Source organism: Epinephelus fuscoguttatus, linkage group LG12 (genome assembly GCF_011397635.1).
Source record: "Epinephelus fuscoguttatus linkage group LG12, E.fuscoguttatus.final_Chr_v1".
Taxonomy (NCBI): Eukaryota; Metazoa; Chordata; class Actinopteri; order Perciformes; family Serranidae; genus Epinephelus; species Epinephelus fuscoguttatus.
This window is the reverse complement of record NC_064763.1, coordinates 19,459,590-19,482,162: the sequence shown is the minus strand read 5'-3', so window position 1 is coordinate 19,482,162 and position 22,573 is coordinate 19,459,590. Positions and strand designations below refer to the sequence as shown.

The window sequence follows — 22,573 nt, the reverse complement described above, 5'->3', positions numbered from 1 at the left end:
CTGGAAGACCCAATCATCACTAAAGCGTACGTCATGCAAGTGAGCCACAAAAAAAATTGAATTGTCAAAGTTGTCATATTGACATTTAATTTAGTTGTTGATGCACTATGACAACATGCAAGAAAACATTACACCTTCAAAGTTGCTTGTAACCTTTGAGTGGCACAGTTAATTAAATTATCTGCAGGATATGAAATATGTGTCACTCTTCTGACGGTACTTTATTTAATAAAGATGGCAAAACCTATCTGACATAACTGCAACCCGCTTGAAAGCAGTCAGGCGCACACTGGCCTGACTTAAAAGCCTGGGCCACCTTGGGCGCCACTTGGCAAAACTGTGTGCATTGAAACTGGTAATGGAAACGCAAATTAAGGCGGCATGGTTTGACTCTGCATGGCCAAAAGTGCCAATGGAAAAGCCCAATAAGGTCCTTCTGGCACCAGAGAGCAGGGTTTGTGGGATTCTGAAGGAAATCAAGCTGCAAAGTGGAGAACCACTCTGCTGGTTTAAGGTTTTGTTCAGACTGGCCAGACCTCAGTGCATTACTGTTCCTGTAAGGTCATTAATAGTGACTCTGATGTGGGAGTTAGTGTCACTCACAATGACAATCCACATGAAATAACATCAGCTAATGCACAGAGGCTAGAGTGGTTTAAACTTACAGGAAAATCTGCCTTCACTTCCCACTGCAAGAGGTGCAAAAGCCTCAAAGACATGACTGCTTTCTTATCAAAATGATTTTGATCATCAGTAACTTGTGAGTATACAATTAAAAGAAAATAATATTTGTCCAAATTAAACAAAAAACAACTTATCGCTGGAACTATTGGAAAACAGTTCTCATTATAAATTACACTGCAAAATGTTCATAATAAAATCCCACATACAGAATCTTTAAGAGCGCATATAATCTGCTTCACATTAAAACTGTAAATGATCTAACAGCTTATTAAAAACATTGTGGTGTTCAGTTTCACTTTGCAATATCATTATCAAGTGATCTTTAATCCATGTAGCATTTAATGGAAACTTGTAAAATGGTGGAAATAAAAAAGGCTGGAGTATAGAGTGAACTCAAAACAGAACCACAAAGTACCACAACTAATGGAATGAGCTAAAGAGCACTATGAAACAGTTTCCAAAAAAGACAACTATACTAGTGTCTGGGGAAAAGTGCATTATGAAAGTTCAATAATTATAAAGGACGTTAAAGGGAAAGTTCAACCCTGAATTAAAAATACATATCTTGCCTCGTGCCTGCAGTGTTAATTATCAGTCTAGATTGTTTTGGTGTGAGTTGCAGAGTGTTGGAGATAGCGGCGTAGAAATGTCTGCCTTCTCTCCAGTATAAAGGAACTACATGACACTCGGGCTGTGGTGCTTTAAGTACCAAAAAATACAACTGAAAAACTCAACAGCAATGTCTCTTTCTAGAATTCATGACCCAGTTAGTTAAGAGAATCACAGACCTTGTTGTGAGCAGTTTCATGTAGGAACTATTTTTTATTCTACTGAACTACACCCATCAACCGGTTGGCAGTTGTAGTTTTGACAGGAAGAAAATAGTTCGTACGTGAAACTGCTCACAACAAGGTCTGTGGATTGTTTTGAGTAACCAGGTCATGATCTCTGGAAAGAGACATTGCTGTTGAGTTGTTCAAATGTATGTTTCTGGCCCTTTAAGCATGACAAGCAGAGTGCCATCTAGTACCATTATATTGAAGAGAAGGCAGACATCTCTACGGCCAATATCTCCAACACTGTTGGAAAACAACAGGTAAGAACTTGTCTTTGTTTCCAAATTAAAATATCTATCAGAACAGAGCTGTTTTAAACCAAGGCTCTTCATGCTATGTGAGACAGACTAAGTGGAATGTGGGGGGTTGAAAAACATAGAAAGACATCCTAACGAGTCATTACACAGAGTGTTTGACTGCCGTAACTGTCAACCCTTATTGTCAGTCAAGATGGCAGCCAGCTGAAGGGAATGTGCAAAGCTGCTACTAAAGGAGCCCTAATGATGATAGCTTCAATATGAGACCTTTTCTCTGAGGTGACAAATACCTCCTCACACCATACCTTCACAAAAATGTGCTCCTTACACTCGAGAAACCCAACCACTGACATTTATTGGTCGGGAGCCCTGGCTCTGTTACAGAGCGTGAGAATAACTACCGTTACTAAGTACAATAATCGCCGTTCACGGACCTGATTTATGTCATCTGCTCAAGGTGGAAGGAGGGAAATTAGACTGGAGGAAATTGTGACAAGAGTGTGACCCCACCAAAACCAAGCCCATTAATTCTGGGGGGAGGAAAGAAAGACTTTTTACTTTAAAATTCACAGCCGTAAAGAAGGCAAGACCTGTGGTCATGCTCATATGTCCTCAGTTATGGATTGTGTGAGAGACATGCAGTGGACTTAGCGTGAGCATGTGTGCATTTGCAAGAGATGTGGAAAAACAAAAGCATTTCTCAAGTCTACACTTCTGCTATGATTTCACTGCCATCACTGTAAATCAGTGGGCATTGAACAGCTAGTCGTTAACCTGTCATCAGGACGATACCGACTGCTGATGTTTTTCAGTGCTTATTATGCTAACACTGTCCAGGATGGCAAAGAGGGAGCGCACACACGTGAACAAAGACGAACACTGAATAGGCATCAGCAAGTCGGCAACAACATTCTAATAGTTACTTTACAAAAATGTGGACACCCAACTTTCATCTCCGCCAGCTCACGTGCAGACACACACACACCTGCAGAACCCCAACTGGATGTTTGGGTTTTCTGGGCCGCTTGTTTTTAAAGAGAGGCTAGTTTTCTGCGAATAACAGGTTGATAAGAGTTACTCGCTAATGGGCCCTAGGACCACACAGCCAGGTACAGATGAGATCCTAAAAAACATGCCCAAGAATGGAGATTAACAGTCCATACGGGATGCCCTCTGGGGATATATGGCATAGCAATGTACTTGCACATACTGTTAAACTGTCAATAAAACTTAAAAAGAAATCTGTGTTTAATAAGCACTGGAATGTGTGAAAATTCAGCAAATGAAACACTTGCTTCTAATTGAATCAACATTGAACATTACGTGGGTTTATAAATCATGTGTCCGTAGCTTAGCCACCAGTGTGTCTGATGAGTAATCTGTATGATTGATTGGGACCAAATTTTCTTCTTGTTGTTTGTGTGTGTTTTGACAGACGAGCTGATAGAGTCTTCAGAGGAAAGTTTTCAAACTGAAATTTAAGCTACAATTGATAAAATTATCGTCTCCAAAATGACAGATGAGATCAGATGAAACAAACACGTTGTGGTGCCAATCTAAATATAATCAGACACAAAATCTGCTGCTGTATGAAATACTGTAAACACCTGACTCCGAGAGCATCCTGTCTGTAATTAACGCAGGGCTTTTTTCCGATAGTGAAACAAATGAATACGTGCAGGCTGATTGGAAGAGTTAAACAACAAGCTGGAAATATAGCAGAGCTCAGAAGCATATGGCTTTTAGCTTTTGAGTTATGAGTCTGGGAAAAAACAACAAGATTTTCAGCAAGCCCTATTCAGCTGCAGCATTTCAATTTATCCCAAAATACCTTTTCCCTCTTTAACCAGCTGAAGGAATTTTTTCTTCTGTTTCTTAATAAGCACTTGTCCAGTCTGGAAAAAAGCCATCAATGAGCTGCAGAGAGGGAGAGCAGCGAGTTCTTTTGGCTGTAGACGAAGTGGTGACAGGTACAGAGGCAAAGGATTAACGGCCTTTTTCTTTAGAATCGCAGCACAAAGGAAACTTCTCTGTGAACCCCCTCTTAGTGCCGTCTTTTTTGTGTGTCTGCATGCATGCGCAGACTGCATTCTAATCATTACCAATCCCCTCCTCAAGTTGGTGGCTCAGGTGCTGCTGCCCTTTGGCCAAAGAGCAAGATGATTTTACTGACACAAAGCAGTGGGCCCTATTAAACACTCTATAGTGCATGGTCTAAAGTGCATGGTGCAGATGCATTTAGGTGTCTAACTCCACCTTGTCTAGTTAAACGGTTTAATCAGGGCAGAAACTAAAGCGCAAGGGGCAAAGGGGTTGTACTTAGTCCTTTAATTTATCATAGATGTGTTTTGGATGTAACATGAATTCAACCACTTTGAGTGTCATCTCCCATTCCCTTTAAAAGCCAGATGAACCTGCACCTGGTGGACTGCTATTTACATGGCAGATAGACGACAGAAATAAGCCAACAATGTGCCTGATCAAACCTACAGGCGTACAGATAGGCACAAGGTCATTTTCTCCTTATACAACATGTGCACTGGCTATGAAAATGATGAATATGTCAGTCTGGATATAGCAATGTAAGTTGCTCACAGACAGACCGGGAGCCAACCAATCAATGTAGAAAGAGTTAATAAGTTCAAGACACATACAGCTGGATATTTGTGTGATTTAAACAGCTTTCTGTGCTTCACTAAATGCGACAGAAATAAACTGTGTAAAAAAAACACGGGGTCACTGGTTGCCACAGAGATGGCTGAAACCTTTCACTATAGCATAAATTAAAAACGATGCACAACTGTAGCTTCTGTCTGGCAACACTTTCCAAAAGGGTTGCGTGCCTTACCATGAATCAGCCTTCATTGTACAATGTTGTAAGTGTATGCTACTAAATATTAACTTTTATTATATTAAATAGTCATTAAAGCTAAGAAACAAAAGGTTCACGTGCTGCAGCCACCAAAGAACACTTAGTCTGAGATACATGCAAAAAAACAAGAGTAAACAGTGCTCAGTATTAAGCACACCAGTGTACAACTGTATATGTATTTGGGTTTATGTGTGTGTGGACATTTGTCAACCCAAGCTTCACTAACACTGCCCTTTTATTTTCCTCTGAACAGCAACAGGCAGCAGTAAAACCCTCCTCAGCTCTCTGACATCAGAGTCAGGAGCTGCAGACTTCACAGGGTTAACTAAATGACACCACTGCGCAAACACTGTCGCCTTAGCGGCCTGGCACAGGCTGCCAAAACCACAGGAATGGCTCTATATACTGTACATTATTGGGTACATATGCGTGTGTTGAGTGACTCCAACCCTCTGACTGGGAGCGTGACAGAGGTTTCCTATATGTGACAACACTCTCTACTGTACTCCAAAATGAACAGGTAATACAGCACACACACAGTCTACCTGCTGCTGTCAGACAGCACTGTGTCTGATGTGTTTGAGATTTACAGTTTCCTTTACAATAAAATCACATGTTGAAAGTGACAAAATGGTAAATCTAGCAAATTTAACACATAATATGAACAGTATTTAAATAACTGAATTGATAGTCTAATAGGCACAGTGAGAATCTGCTTTGTAATAATCTTTAACTTGCTTTTATCCGTAAATGGCATTCTCACATAGCCAGACCTATCTCGTGCTGTGCCAGCGCCGGACAACGGTCTGGTTAAACCCATCATGTCGTTGTTTTACGCACAGCACTAAAACGAAACGTGGAGATAGGTCTGGCTGTGTGAGACTACTTTTACACGTTTACATAACAGCACGGATTTGGGATGCTTGATTTAACTGTAGAGAGATGCAACTGAGCATATTACAAAGGGTGTACAGAAGAAAACTCCTGAAACTATTTATTTCAATAAGCTACACTGAAAGGGATTTACTGTTCCATTCTAACTAAAAACTGAAAAATATCCTGGCTGGGCCTGTGCCCTCCATAATACAGACAAAATCATGAGTAACCTGTCGTAGCAACACTCGATTCCATTTATTTTCTTTGTTTTATTATCTATTAGTAGCTGCAACAAAGCCGTGTAGTTAATCATGAAATGGCTGGGGATTTTAGTGGAATTTGCTGCGTGTGTTTTTATCATTATATTAAGTCCACTTACACAAGCTTTTGAGTCGCAGCACCACTGGAGACAAGAAATATTGCAGCAGGATGAACTGATCGTCTCACATGATACTTATGCAACACCTCTTTCATTGCTATTGCCACCAGTCTAGTCATGTTTGCTAGAGCTATTATTTGGGGGTAAAATGTGGATCTAGTGTGCTGAATATATACATCAATATGTGCCCTTGTGTGTATATTTATTCACATTGTTGCTAAGTTGCTTGTAGCTGAAACAACAGATTATATTTTCTGTGTGAATGAGTCAAAAAAAAAACATCATCGTATTGTGTGTGCAAAAGGTAAAAAGGGCAATTCAAATCATTCCATCACCACCTTTCATCAGAACAAAGCTTACAACAATAAAACATGTAGTGTGGTGTTAAAAGCGGCATCAGTCCAAGTGTTGTGTGTGCACCCACTGGCTTTACCTTTCTTCTGGAGCTGTGTCCTCTCCTTCTGCCGCAGATCTATCTCCCTGCCAAGTGCCTTCCTCTGCCGTTGCAGCTCACTGCGCAGCACGGCTATACGCAGCTGCATGCACTCTCGCTCTTTCTTCTGCTCAGAGCACACAGGAGAGAATGATACGGAGAGAAAACAAGGAAAGAGGATGAAGGGAAATATTTCGTATGTGGTCACAGCAATTTTTTTGTGTTTATTACCCTTCATAAAGACCCTTAAATTCCTAAACAGCTCCCTCAAAAACAAGCTATGTTTTCGCAGGCTGATCCCATGTCACAGTGATTTAATGCTCATTTACTGAGCTAATTCTTGCCGTCAATAATCCAGAATCCGCTGTCGACAACTGAGGACAAGAACCACGGTGAAGGACTGGGCAATTGAAAACATTTCACTGAGTCCTGAGATCAGCGTTACAGGTAGAAAGGTTCAGTAATGAGCCCAAGTCATGGGAATGGCGCAACGACTACCACAAGCAGCGATTTAACGTTTGGATATTTGCCTTGCCTGAAATTCAGTTTATCAAAAACAGCAGACATATATGATAGTCCAAGTAAATAGTTGGAGCACATAAGTGGCAATTACAGAATTTATGGTTACTGCTGGAAAGATGGGGTTTTTTCATGAAAATGGGCTGTCTTTGCAGTAGAAAGGCATGACCAAAGAAAACAGGAAAATGACTGTGGCAAGAAGCAGGCGATGCAGTAACAGAATCTTGGTTCATATTTGATCAGCACTGCTTAGTTTCACTGTTTGATCTCACTTTTTTTCAGTCTATGTTTACACATCGATCCATGTTCGTAACTCGCAGGGGGGGCTGGAGCCTATCCCAGCTGACATTGGGCAAGAGGCGGGGTACACCCTGGACAGGTCATCAGACTATCACAGGGCTGACACATAGAGACAGACAACCATTCACACTCACATTCACACCTACGGACAATTTAGAGTCACCAATTAACCTGCATGTCTTTGGACTGTGGGAGGAAGCTGGAGTACTCGGAGAAAACCCACGCTGACACAGGGAGAACATGCAAACTCCTCACAGAAGCCCCCACCCTGGGTTCGAATCAGGAACCCTCTTGCTGTGAGGCAACAATGCTAACCACTGCACCACCGTGCCACCAACTATGGCTTCTAAACAGTAAGCTAAAATATGTTTCTGAAAACATTTTAGGCAAGAAATAGGCAACACAATAACAGAATCTTGATTAAAACTTGATCAGCACTTGGGGTGTGCCATATCATCTTGTTCATGATAATACCCGTAAAATTTTTAATATAATATGAAATATTCATATTGGGATACTCGCGATATTTCAGCTTGATGACATATTGACGTCATACGGTTAGCCACGGCAACAAAAAGCATGGCTGAAAGCAAAATTATTACCAACTCTACGGTGTTTCCAAAAAGAGGAACAGCTTCAGTAGCGTGGAATAAACTACGTGGTCCAGAATGTTTTATGAGCAGTCCCGGACTTCTCAGACTCAGACTCTTTTAGTGACTGAATCTCACTCCGAGTTACTATTGTTGTTCACAAACTAAAGAAATGACAGATCATTTTAGTTTTTACTGAATATTTGAAGGCAAACTGTAAAACTATATCTCTTATTTTGTTGCAATTCTATCATCTTCAGTTAATACATATATACAGTACATATATAGTACATATATATACACACATATTTGTGTATTTTTATTTTATTCTGTTTGTTTGTTTGTTTGTTTTTACAAATTTGTCATATCGTCAAGAATATAGTTCTCACAAAAATACCCTGAAATATTGTGATATTATTTAAGAACCATATCGCACATCCATACTCAGCACTGTCTAGTTTTACCATTTGATCTCAGTTTCATCTGCATTTGAGAGACAGCATGAGGGGCAGATCTCTCTCTCTTGTTCTGCTTCTGTAACCTTTCTATTCCATGGTGGTTGAGCAATACAAAAATGCAAAAGTACAATCGGTAGTTCGAGCAACAGCCAGATGAAGATTTGAGCAGGGAGATCTGGGTGCTGGTAAGATCGAGGACAGTTTAACTTAATTAATTAACACATATTACCCTCATTGTTGTGATACAAAGCTGGTTGAAAATCAGCAAAGTAACCGTTTAATTAATCACTCTCCAACCAGTAGATGCATTTCAGCATCAAAAATATAGGTTTAATATGGTTTATGTAGGAACACCAGTGAAGCAGGCTGCAGATGTGGACGTACTCAGAGCCCGTTAACTGGTGTGTCTCTCACTCAGCAGCAGCAACAGGGTGTAGTCATTAGTTAACATCCTGCCCTCTCTATTGGGTGTCCCTTCATCGGGCTTCACGTCTCTATCTGGTAGAGGTGGAGCCTGCAGTGGGCTAACCATCTAATGAGGAACAGCACTAAGGATACATGGAGTGATGTGGATGTGGTACACAGTAGATGAAGGGGAGAGATTTTAGGTTAACAGAAACTTACAATGAAAAATGATAAGTTGGGATGAACAGATTCCGTGCAACATCAAAACATGCACAGAGAGAAGATTTAAGAGGCGACGCCTAGGGACTATGTGGATGGAGATTCAGCAGAGAATGACATGGATAATGAAGAGTTGGGAGGGAGAGAGCTTGCTGGCAGGATAACAGAGATTCAGCCTTGTTATTCATCCTGAAGTTTGCGAGCAGGGACTGTGGTATCACACACACATACATTTAGATAGTGATCAGGGCCTGGATCAGAGGAAACACAGATATGCTTCTTGTTGAAGACTTCTGAGGGCTTTGCTGCAAAAACAGAGAGGGGTATCAGTCGCTGAGAGAAGACTGATAGAGCCTGCATCTCTCCAATGTGTTGCTCCCTGATGCTTGCATGTTAACCACCACTGGCTTTGGCACGAACTGTGAACCTCCTACACTTTCACTGAGCGACGTAGTTGACAAAGTGGGTCAAAAACATGTCGGTGTGTGTGTGAGACTGTAACCGACCACCAGGACCCGTCTGACTCAACTGAACATCAAACAGCAGTTGGTCAGCTGAGTAAATAAGCAGCAGGCGTGGGGGGGGGGGCGCGTTATAACCCAGCAGATTAATGGCAGAGTGTGGGTGAGAGGGTGAAAGGGCCATGCGCTTGGGCTGGTGGCCTCCACTCTGTCCCCCTTTGATCCGTGCTCACTATGACGCGCACAGAAGGATAGTACTGAGCTCTCCAAAGGCAAAGAGGGAAACCCTTAGAAGAGCCACACAATGCTCCACTCACTCTTGCCGGGATTTTTTTAACGGAAAGGTAGAGGACGAGGATTATGTGATTTATTAGCTGATGTGAGCTCTGAAAAGGGTTTTGAGGAATGTTTGACTGAGGGGGAAATATCTGAGACAAGTTTTTGAAAGGGATCCTTTGTGGCAAAAGAATGGAGCCTCAATGTTTTTGCGGGAAGGCTTGAAAGGGCTATAGTGGAGCCACTTTAGGTAGGGTGAAGGTCTGGGGAAAGGAACAATACAATGAGCCATATCAAAAGCCGATGAGCACATGATGGAAAGCAACAGCTGTAACAGCTGTCTAAAGAGGCACTGTAAAGAGGCATTCAGAACCTTTAAATTGGTGTCTGTGCAGACACACATAAAACACACAGTCTCCTGTAGATTTGAAACCATAAAAATAGTGTCGGAGTAGACATTCCCATTCAATTCAGTGTGGCAGAATGGTCACAGCAGCAGCCATTTTTATGTGTACCACTCCCACTGCAACCGTTCTAGTGGGCTAAGTTCCATATAAGATGCAAAGAGAAACTTAACAGCGTGCAGATCAGCATATTTTTACGTCTACAGCCTTGTTCGCACGGGACCAGTATTACCTCGGGACCTCTGGTAATTTCTAATAATTGGGGAGGTCATCTGTGTTCTTAATCGTGTGCAAATTTATTTTTCACGTGAGAATTCCGCCTTAAATTTCCTACCATATTCGCCAAACACAGAGGTCGTGAGGTAACAGTCATGTTCGAACTGGCATCTCAGTGATTCGGGGTCGTATTTGGGTTTTCTGTTTCTCTGCACCTCGTTTCTGCGTCTTTCCCCATCAAGAATTACAGATGCTTGGTAAGCAATCATAAACAGCATTTTGGGTGTAGGGGGCTCATCTAGCCACACAGCATGTTGCAGAAAAATCAAGCTCAAATCTATCAGAAAGAGTAAAATCTCAAAAGATGATGCGATGGATGACATTCAATAATGTGTGGTTAAATCATTTCTGTTTGTTTAACGTACATTTAAAAGAAAAAAGGAAGTTAACCCTCTAAATTAGTGTTAGGTCGACCGATTCATCCATTTGGCCAATTAATCAGCTCTGACAGGATTTGATATATAAACTATTGTTAATGGTGGAACAGGCTCCGATAGTGGCCGATAGCCGTAATCTCCACTTGTCACATGGGTACGACCGTAAGGCTTTTACATGTAGTAACCCACATGCAAATACAAGGTAATGTGTGCTTTAGATAATTTGTATGATTTAAATTAAGTTAACTAATGTAGGACAGCTTTACCTCTTCGGTTGACCTCTAGTTAGTTGTGCTGTGTAGTCTTTTTGTGTTGTGCTCATCCCAAGTGAATGCGCAGCACAAAGCACAGACGTAGGGGGGTAATTTCTAAATCGCATGAGGTCCCCAGGTAATACTAGTCCCGTAAAATAGGGCCTAACTCTGTGAATTAAGTATTTATCTCACCTAAACCAGAGCTGGTGGTTGTTGGAACAGTGGAATAATGACTAACTTTGACAGTTTTGGTGAGAGTTTTTTTTTCTGTCGAGTTTAAATGGAGTGTGTTTTACAATAAGTTAACAAGACAATTAAATTTAGTCTTAGTTTGGTGAAAAAGAGAAACTAACGATTGGTGAATGGTTAATTTTTCTGTTTAATACAGGAAATATGTGTAAGAATAGGCCAAAACAGAGTTCTCTAACTAGTGTGTGACACACTTTACGACCCACTGACGTGTTGTCACCATAACAACTAACAAGAATCACTACTGCCTTTTGAACTAGTCTGACCACAGCAGACAGTTCAATGTCCTTTCTATATATTTTATTTCTATGTATGTCTTGTATGTATGAAACGCTGGGTGAACACAAAAATATCCCAGCTGCGCTTTTTCCAAAGCCAAGTCGACCTAGAGGATGAGAACACCAAAGTGTCACTGCCTCGGGGCTTTTATAACAGCAGAAGAGACGGGATGCTTTTGAAGTGAATGTTTACAATAAACACAATGTCAAACCTGGGATCAGTGCTCCGTTTTCACAGCTGTGTGGCTGCCAATTCCAAAAATGTTAAATATGCTTTCTTGCTTTTGCTGTGGATCCTAGTCGAGGATATGACAGGAGGTGAAAACATAAACAGTGGATTTTGGTCAGTGTTATCATCTAGGCCGGCGGGACATTGCTCTCTTCATTTTTCAGTTGAGCCATCAGAATAGAAAGATACCAAAGCTGCCCAAAGGGTATAATTACATCTCACATTACTTTACATTACAATTACGCCTGGGGATTTGGGTGATACAAGCTCTCAAATCTCACTGCTTACTGCTTCCCAAGTATTTAGTGCAGCACTGCTGGTGTTTGTTGTTAGTGCAGAAGCCAATGGGCCTGTTCCTGCTGATCACAGCGATTGCTGCTCCCTCGAGAAAACACCAAATCTCAAACTGCACCTCATCTTAATACATTTTTTTAACACATGAAATTCCACTCGTGCTGACATCACATAAGATAATAGATAATGAAACAAGGGTTGTAACAGTTGACTAAAACTTAACCTAATATTAAAACTAGATGTAATTAAATCTGTCAATTGCCTTCACAAAATGCTGAATAAAAATCAAATCAAATTAAAAGTACGAAACTGCAACAACTCTAGACGAACAATAAATAAGTGGCTTAAACACTGGTGCTGACTTAAAAGCATGTTGCTGATGAGCGAAAATTTGCTGCTGATGGGTGACAGCTCTCACCCGTTCTGTGCAGGTCGCTGTCGTCCTCAGCTTCTCCTCGATCTCCTTCCCAATCTTCTGGACTGTCACTTGGGTCTGCTTGATGGCTCTCTGGGCTGTGTGAAGCCTGCAGTTGAGGAAGAAGAAGACAAAGTCACCATCCAGATCACCGTCTGTAACCACATATTGGACCACAAGAACAACTGCATGTTGAAAATGCATTTCCAGGTGGCCATTAAATTGACTGGCTGTGTCAATGTTATGACTACACCAGCAATTCATTTCATTTGACTTGGATGTTTACTGTATTGTGTCTGTTTGGCGGACATCGAAAGAATCATGATTGTCCCCATGTGGAAGAGTCATTGTGCAGTGTGTTTGTTATCCCTCCTTGTGTCTTTTTCTGATTTACTGACGCTGATCATCATTGTTCCAGCCCAACTGCTGATTCTTATAAACTGTTGAAGTTAATGACAAGTCTGGACATTAATACAAAGGACAAAAACAATACTGAGAACATTCCTAATAATAAAAGTCTACAGTTCATTTGACCAGACTGATCACATTCTTAAACACCACAAACCATGAATACCACAACAAAAGTTGAATCAATCAATAAGTAATTCCTAATAATCTAACCACAATATGAGATCAAACGTTGTCTGATAGACCTGAACCCATCTGTTCAAGGACACAAAAGACAAGCCAGCGCATTATTTAGACCATCAATCGCAGGGTCAATTAACTTCCAAGGATGTTTTCTTCAAGTCCAGAGCCCATAGAAAGACAGACAAACCGCCCCCGCAACACAACTAAAGGGACGTCAACAATAAACTATGGACGACATGCCCACATGTTGGGAATGAGTTATAGAGGACAGACAAAAGGGGGAGCTGGCAATTTGAAATCATACTGTCAGACTGGGGTTAGATCATCCACTGCTTGCTAAATGTCTCAATGCCATTCATGTGCCATGAAAACTGGATTGCACAGTAATGATTACATTTCTTTCATGATGGATACAGAACGGGTCAACGATCTGGAGCCAACATTAAGATGTAAATAGCTCTTCTTGATAGCATGTTTCTTTCACTCCTAGTAGCCCTAGCCTTGTGATTTGGGTCATGAGGGTGACGTGAATAGGGCTTTCCTTAGGTATGAGCTTGCTTTGAGTCTTCAAGAAATTGCCTCTTGAGTGGGTTTAGTGTAAGAGGCTCTTTCTAACAGGGTTCCAGCTTGGAGGGGTCATTTTACAAATCCTCAGGGGCTTTTTTGTCATGAAACTCACACGGTCGACTCTGGATATTATTGCCTCTTCTTGGCAACCAACCGGGAACAAAAAATGTTTCTATGACGATGTAAACAGAGCTTTGGGGAGGAGTCCTACGGGAAAATCATTGCATGTTTTCTGCACACATTTTTTAATCTGTCTCAGGTGACAGCGATAGCAGTTGGAGATAGTCCTTTGGAACATCAGGGTAAATCTGTTTTGACAGCTTCATCTGTTTAGGTGATTGCGATGGCAGAATCTGATAGGGTCTTTTCCCCCCGGGTGAGAACAGCTATCTCCTCTCTGCTTTTCACGCATGTCTGCCCCCTTATCATTCCCTGAGTCGTGGCCTAACACCTGTCCATCAGGCTCTATCGCAACCTTTAGACCAAGAAGGGACGGAGGGCTTCCCACCGTACAACCACACTGGGACAGATTTGGACATCAGATTTAACAGTGTGCGACTGTCCAGAGAACGCCTTTTCATGAGCCAAGACAACTTTCCTTTTCCAAGGAATTCAAGGTGACTTACAACTCTGCCACAGGCAATCTACAGGAAGTTTTGACTGAGCATGTGCACTCAACCCTTGATGTTGATAAACATCACAAAAACAATAACATTTTCTGCTTTGACCATGCCACTAGATCCTGCAGGGGTGTCAGATGAAACTTGTGTTTTTGAAACTTCCAGATTTCTGATAAACAGAGGGCATCTTGTACAAAATCTTTAATATGGGCTTTCAGGTAGTATAAAAATAATGAGCAAAAATGGTAAATGTCAAGATTTACAACTAAAGACCATCGTACGATGGGATCACATCAGCTGCGACACTGATCCTCGACGTAAAACGAATGTGGACCAGGGACGTCAAGAGAAGGTCTTGGCTGGTAATCAAGTAAATGACAATGGATGAAACTGATGACCTCTCATCTTTTCTAAAGACCTTTCAGCGCAGTTGGAAGGGCAGCAGACCTGGCAGCCTCTCTGACCCGTCTCCTGTTTTCTGTTCATTTACCTTTACTGATTACCTTGAAATAAATATTTGCCATGGTTTACACATCGTGTTCTGGTCCAGCAATTTTGCAATCAGGGCTGAAAAGGAATTAGCAAATGCAGATGTGTCATCTGGCTCACAAAGATAAGCCAGAGAAAGACCTGGGATCTAAAGAAGACACCAGAGGGTAAACTGTTGCTTTTCTGAGAAAAACTAAGGGGAAACATTGAGTAGGCCTTATGTAACACTGTTTGTTGAACAGGGAGGTCTGAATATCGAGATGCTATTTCACCTCACTACGAATAAGGCTAACTGACTGCATCAAATCTTTTGGTCTTTCCTCTTTGCAGACAATCTTTCAAACCAACATCAAAGAACCAGTGTCAAAGGCAGACTGTCGCATCACCTCATTTTGCCTTTGTCTCAGCCAAAAAGTTGGACTTGAATACAATGCAAACACTACAGCCAATGGTCAACTAGCATGTATGTCCTGTGTTGAAGTAAATAACTCTCCACACCAGCAGGTGGCAGAAGTTTGTATTAATCAGTCAAAAAGGGAAACTGAACGACCAACAGGACAAATTCAAGTTGCTAGTTAGCCAGTTAGCACATCAACAACATTAATTGATATTGAAATAACAAATGATATTTATCATGCACTAGTGAACAATAATATAAACAATTATGAACCATTACTGTTAAAGAGCTCACTGGCTAAAGAAAAATATATCTCACCTAAAATAACAGATTTGTTTTGATCACATGCCCTCTTGACTTTGTTTACTTTCCTCACTTCCATTTCTCTTCTCGTGCACTGAGCTGAACTGCTAATCAGAGGGACTTCTCTAGCCAACTGGCTCCACCAGCCGGTAAGCTGCCAACAAGGGCCAACTTGCCAACGTTGTGGGACACACCTCAAACATTAGGGTGACAGACACACAGACAGCTGGAAGTCCGTCTGACATGCTTTTTGTTCCATAGAAATATTTTGACTCAACTCAAAAACTGTTGGAGTGTGAAAAATAAAAGGAGGAATGGAAGTGGAGGAAACAGGTAAGATATCGCCAACCAGCCACGTAATAATGGCCTCCTACCTGAAATGAGCAATCAAATCTACTCAAACCCAACGCAAAAGTACAACGGCTGCTTCTCCTTTCCAAAGCAGTGTTTTAAATGTACTGAACATCATGTGGCCTGACCAGTCCCCCAGCTGTTCATCACATGAAAGTGTGCCCAGTGCACATGTCAAACAAACTTGGGTCAGAGGAAACAAGCCCGAGGACTAATGACTGTTCTGAATTCATTTCCAGCAGCAGCCATTTTTCAAGTGAACAGGGCAGCCAATTAAGCGAATCAAAACAAGCTCGGAGACATTTTATGACAACAAATTGAGGATAATGTCCCACTATCACACCTTTGCCACGGACAAAACAGACAGCAACACAGTGGGAAAATCACAACAAACAAAACTTCTAAATTCCGCCTGTATCTCATTGCCAAAGAATGTCAACACATTTAACCACGTGTTGTTCACCTCACTTTACCATTGTCTCCATTTTCAGGGAAGGGATGATAAGATTACTGGAGTTTGTTTATCAAGTCTGCATATGCTCTTCTATTCCTCCAGGCTGATGTTTGCTGAGTTGCTATAAGCTATGTTACATGACAACAGAGGTGCAAGGAAGCCAAAGAGATCTTAGGAAAAGATATTTTGGTCCGGAAAGGGTCAAAAATGGGTCACACACTGTGCAGATAATTATAGAAGCTCGGATCCTCAGTCATGAGTGTAAGCTCCTTGCGTTTGTCTTACACTGAAAATCTCAAACTGTTAGTCACGGTTACTTAAGCTGCCTGGTGGAATAAGCCAAATACTACACAATGAAAAGGCTTAGCTACAAATTGTGTTCCATGTCCAAAAATCTCACATAAATTTTATTAGTTGAGGCCTACTGTCTTTTGTTTGGTAAGCCAGAAAACACAAAGGGAGGCTAAGGCTCAGTAGCTGTAAATTGGAACATAATTTTAGAGGTGGGAGTAATGAACACTACATCAACACGCTGAGATAACAACAGACAGCTCTGCTAGGCAAGCACTAAAGAAGCTGTAATGCTGGAAAGACTGGGAGAAAAATAGGAGAACAAGGAAGAATTGGGCAGGTGCTGAGAATGGAAGTCAGGAAAGCTGGAAAAAATACATGCCTGAGGTCTTAGCCTTCGGAGAATGTAATCTCAAATTGAAAAAATGTGTTAAAAAATTGGAGGGCGGACAGTTTGGCAAATACTAGGACGGGTGTTGCGGGCCAACTGCCTAAACTGAAAAAACAACCTTAAACCTCCTCTTAAATTATGTGTATGGGAGTTGCTTTGATTCTGGCTAAGTCCACTCCAGAGGTGTGAAATGAAAACAAGAGCATCCGCATCCATATATCCAGGGTGATTTAAAGCTCAGGCAGTCAGTTTGTTTCTGTAGTCTGGTTGCTGCCGGTTGAGACCCAAGGGTCAGCTGTAGAGGGCGATCCAGCTGCCGCGTTAACTCAGGACCGCAACAGCGTCCCACGGCTGCAGCATCAGATGAATACACCTCAAGGGCTGCCTGTAGGGGTAGCATTATCACCTCCGCAGCCTCTGTGGCATGAGAGACCCCCCACAGAGCATCACCATCACTGTGCACTGCTTCTGTTGACACATACTGTACATACATGCATACTCCTCATCGGGGCACACAAAAGCAAATCAGGAAACACGGGCAACATATGGCTCTGATCATGGGGGTCCCCTTTAGGCTCCAGGAATTTGAGACAGGTTTAATCTGCAATGTCACAGTGCTGAACTGTGAAAGTTGTGCCCTGAGAATGATGCTAACCATGTGGCACACAGGCCACTGTTACCATAAACCTGAAACTTCAACATCAAGCATCTACAATAGTTTTGTTGTCACTATAAACACGATTTAACATCTACGTGCATAACTCTTTCAGAGAGCTGTGAGTCAGAGCTGAGAGGCCACTCAAGTACTTCCTCTTACACACTACTTCAATGTGACAGTCAAGAGCGTATTAGGCCATAAAAAGATGGCCTCCAACCATTATAAAATGGAACAATAAACCAATCCGTCACTCTTTCTGCCTCTCCTTTTTGTTAACATCCAACTAGTCCAATATGCAGCTCAGGGTTGTGATGACAGTAGGTCTTCCTTCCTCTCTTAAAGCTCAAACATCATACTTTTCCCTGACAGATGAGCACACTTTTAAGCAGTGGTTCCCAATTGGTGGGTCATGGTCCAAAAGTGGGCCGCGAACCCATTCTTAATGGACCGCAAATGACTTAAAAGTGTGTCAAGTTGGTAAAAAAAAATCCACTTCATTTTTCAGTAAGTTTCCGGAATAGGGCTTTTATTTTTAAGTGCCGTTTTCTGCTGTAGAGTGAATGAATAACAGACAGCTACTTGACATGGACAGGAAAGTAGCCCAACGACATGACCAAACGCAAGTATGACACTGAATGTATTAAACTGTGGGACCTCAAACTAATGACTAAGGAGAAATCTGGACCCCAAGGCTGGACCAGTTGGGACCCACTGCTTTAGAGGTCATGTCTGCGCCTTTATTAAAGGGAAACTTTGGTATTTTTCAACTTGGACCCAGTTTTTGTGCTTGACTTGATTGAGAGAACAATTTTTGAGATTGGTCCACTAGTACTGAGAGAGACCGCCACTGCCCAAGTGGTGAAACAGACGGAAATATCATTGTGCACCATCCATTAAAAGTGTTTGTTCTTGCCACTGACAGGATCGGCTTGTTATTGTAAGTGTCCGACAACATCATGAAAAGGATCCTACAGAGAAATGAAACATATTTCCACATGTTTGCTGAGCTCGTCTGTAACCAATTCTCACTTAAAGAGAAATCTCATTCTGAAATCTCATCAGAGTTGAATTGTTACAGGAAAAACAACAGGGGAAACATGTAGCTTAGTCCAAAGAATCATATTTAAAGATGTCATGGCTAAATATCTAGCCAATTTCGACAATGTGGAAAAGTATGCAAGAGTACAGAGACTTCTCCTTAAGCGAGACATGGTTACACTTACTAAGAAACAGACCGGACCAGTGATAAAATTTTTTTTACATCAACAATCTGAGCCCAACAGTGGCAAAAACAATCACTTTTAGTAGATGTAAATTGACAGTGCCCAATTGTCCATAGGGATTACACTGCAGCCTGTTTCACTCTCTCTCTCAATACTGGACTACCGCAAAAAATGTTGTCTCCATTAGTCTCTTAGTGAGAAAATAGGGTCCAGTTTCAAAATACCTTTTCCCTTTAAGTGTCTACAAAAAAAAAAGCTTTATGAGCAGCTGGATCATCTTCGTCACTGTCTCCTTGGCGTTCTTTCTACCCAGCCTGGGGCCCAGCTCTGTGTAGGATGTGTCTCAGCTTCTACCTCAGCCTGGACTCTCTGGAAGAGACAAGACTTTGCTGATTGATGACCTGTACTCTCCCTCTTCATCTCTCCATCTGAGACGTGTTGTGTTTGCGAGCCCACATCACCATGTTACTCACACAGACGATGGGTGTTGTCAGCCGAGGCCGGGCTGAAAAGCAGACTGTGAATCTGCTGACAAATTGCCATCATTAATCAAGACTAGTGCGTTCTCAGCAAAGCAGCTCTCATCCTTTTCCATTAAAGCACTGCACTGAGAGAGACGCTTTGCACCGGGCCAAGGGAGGGAGTGGGAGAGAGTTGGGTGAGAATATCTGTCACTGTGGATGTCCCTTGTGGACATACATCAAAAAAAGACTTTATTCTTTAGATGAGGCACAATAAAAACTAGAGGACCACAAGAAAACTCTCCTTTTCTCTCGATTACATGATAAAAAAGTCAATGCATGGTGCAGCATCTGGGGCACACAAACGTGGCTGCTATAAATCATTTATCACTGCACGCAACCATGTAGGTGAGCCAATAACATGAGCACAGATTTCAGCACGAAGCACGGCTCCAGGAGCGAAACTCCACCTGAGTGCTTCAGAAAGTTAATACACTTTGAAAAAGGCAGCACTCAGCAGGTCAGAATCTGAGTGGTATATATGGTTTTGTACCATGGGGGGTGGGAGGATAATCCCTGTTGGAGTGTACAGTATCTGATGAATCATTCTACAGTACATAATCATAAACTATGTGCATATGAGTGCACCGAGCCAAGGAAAAACTCTGACAGGGGTGAGGAGCTGCAGGCAGACCAGTGTGTGGGAAGAGGGGGATCAATGTAACTGTGTTAAACTCCGCAGAGTCCCACTGGGTGTGGATAGAAGAAGAGGATGTGGAAGAAAGCTGCAATAATAAAAGGAGCGAGAGCAGAGGTCATAAAAGTTATGATTCAAACTGGGCTTTTTCTCCTGTGAGCTGCTGGGGAGGCAATGGTATCCCCTCTTATAAACATAAACCATGACCACTTCTAGATGAGGGAGCGCTGGTTAAGTTCAGCAGGCTTTGGCATAACTCCTTTCCGTTGATACTGCGAAGGCTCGTGACGCAATTACGTCCCCCTATTTAATTCTTATAGTAGGAAAATGTCGGTGGTTGCCTTCATACTCCTCGTAATGACAGGATCCTTATCTTATTTTGGAAACGTCGAACTTTCCAGATATACATTTATTTAGTGAAAACTGGGAGTAATTATGTTGTTATGTGATAAGACTATGATCACAGGGTTTCCCTCTGGGGAAGCCCTGGTGATGCTGGAGGTAGTGTTTACATTCTACCACATTTAAATATAAACGTGGAACAACAAGGCCATGTTTGTCAACAGATGCCAGAGCTGCCTTGTGTCGTCTAAAGTTCTTAATTACTGCACCAGGGTTCCCCCTCTAACAAGCAACTTCCTCAGCAAATCTATGTCTCCCTCTTGTGGTGGGAAGTTGTACTGCAACCATTTTCATCAGTCGGAGCTTAAATTCTAATCACAAAACAGAGTCTGTCGTTGGTCTAATGATCAGGTGCTTTCATTGGGTTAGACAGCTTAAAATGTTAATACATTTGTCCAATAATTCCCAACAATACAGCCTAGACCAGTGATACTTAGCTTACGACACAATAGGGTGCTGGGTGGCCCATTAACCATTTGGCCATTGTTGGCATCGTGCCCTTAGCATCGTGTCGTTTAGCAAAAAGGGAGCCCTCATCAAAAGCAAGTTGAGTATTCCTGGTGTAAACTAAAGATTTTTTGACTGTCTATAAAGTTGAAGGTCAGGAGCCTCATTACAGAAACTTTCTGAGTCTGACATCCTATCTTAATCTTGACATTTAGGATTTTTGGTATACAGAAATGTTTCCTTTTTTAACAGTCTATTTGTAGATTTTCAGATTTTAACACAAACACCACAATTACAAGTCACCCACATGACCAGCAAGACGTTCAGCACCAACTACAGAATGGATGTCTGTACATATGCATATAGTGCGAGTACACAAATGTTGTTTGTCTAACCTATTATGAACAAGTATCTTTACATACATGCAAACACTTTAGGCCATTCTCCATAAATAGTACATGAATGGCTGCCATGTTTCACCGAAGGTTACAGAGCCGAGGGAAACACTAAATCTAACTCTCTGCATGTGTAACAAGTTGGGGATTTCTAACAACCAACCAGGTCTTAAAAGACGGCACGTCCTCAGTTCAGAAAAATGTTTCCTGACTGCATTTGGGAGGAAATCCTTTCTTATCTTAAGATAGGAATTAAGCTGTAACAGAATCATCCTAACTTGGTAGCAGCAGCGCTGAAGATGGGGAACAACAAAAACATTGAAATATAATGACTGAAAGGCTACTTAAGCTGTATGACTGCACTTTAAATTTCCCCGACCATGTATTAATGGGTGTTTATCTACTGCTAAGACGATTCATTTTGAATTTATAGAAATTATTGATCATATTATTTTTAAGTTTTGATTGGTGCCTCTGATTCCTCACAGCTAAAACCTTCTAAACATAGATACAGGCAGGACAGGTTGAGTGCCAACTAAAGAATCAAATTTACAGTTATAGTTGTTGTCTTTTAGCTTGGTTAGACAGGAGGTCTGTGATAGAATAGGACTCAACCATCAGTTTAAGAAATTTTGCAATGGACAGATGGGATCATTCCTATCCTTGAAACTTAAAATGGAAAAGCAGTTTCGATATTTCTCTGTAATGAGGCCCCAGAAGAGCTGCCCAGATAACAGGTTAAACTGTCAGCTTTCCTATAGCACCACCTGCTGGAATACTAATGCCAAGAACAAATATGGAACACACATAACAAGTTTAGTCACATCACCAACTATTAGTCACATCACCAATTATGCAAAAAAAGGGTGAATAAAAGGTCTACCTGAGGATACTTTTTGTGGGTTAAAGTAAATATTGTCAGTAGTTGAAATCCACTGCACATGAGAGAAAAGGCTGCAGCAATACATCCGATTAAAGTGGAGTCCTACTGATGTGATGATATGATGTAATACTGCCTCATGGCATGAGTCCTACCTGAGCAAAGAGAAAACACTGTAGGAGTTCCTGACTGAACTCTGGTCGACCTGAAGCTTTTTCTTCCGCTCCGACTGATCCTGCAAACAGCCACATGTGAGTGTTTCAGTGCTGATGCCAAACAACGTCCAAATAAAGCTAATGAGACAGGACTGGGTATTCCATTATGATTCATAAGCTCTGGACAGAATTGACAAAAGGCTTCTTTTTTTTTACCTTATGATCAAAGTCAGCTGCATAGTAGCCATCATTCAATCCAAATATTATCTCATTCGGATTCCTGGATCGAATCTGTGGATAGAGAGAGGCAAGAGAGGCTTATTGTGGGAACTGAGATGCAGAGAACAAAGGACAGCGGGCATCTGGCTGTGCATGAGGCTGCGCTATCTGTTTACGACCTTTAAAAGGAGTCCCACTGTGAAAGAATGACAATAACATTGAGTTCTTTTACTGTGTTTTG

General features: G+C 41.6%; 1 protein-coding gene across 1 annotated transcript in view; it reads right to left on the bottom strand.

The window, feature by feature from the left end:
• uvrag (UV radiation resistance associated gene) overlaps window positions 1-22,573 on the bottom strand; it is a 125,229-nt gene that overhangs the window by 93,005 nt on the left and 9,651 nt on the right. Inside the window, exons 5-8 of the mRNA XM_049593148.1 lie at window positions 22,330-22,404; window positions 22,114-22,193; window positions 12,345-12,450; window positions 6,338-6,464 (exon numbers count right to left, since the gene is read on the bottom strand). Coding sequence (XP_049449105.1) covers window positions 6,338-6,464; window positions 12,345-12,450; window positions 22,114-22,193; window positions 22,330-22,404 — 388 coding nt within the window. The remainder of the gene's footprint in view (window positions 1-6,337; window positions 6,465-12,344; window positions 12,451-22,113; window positions 22,194-22,329; window positions 22,405-22,573) is intronic.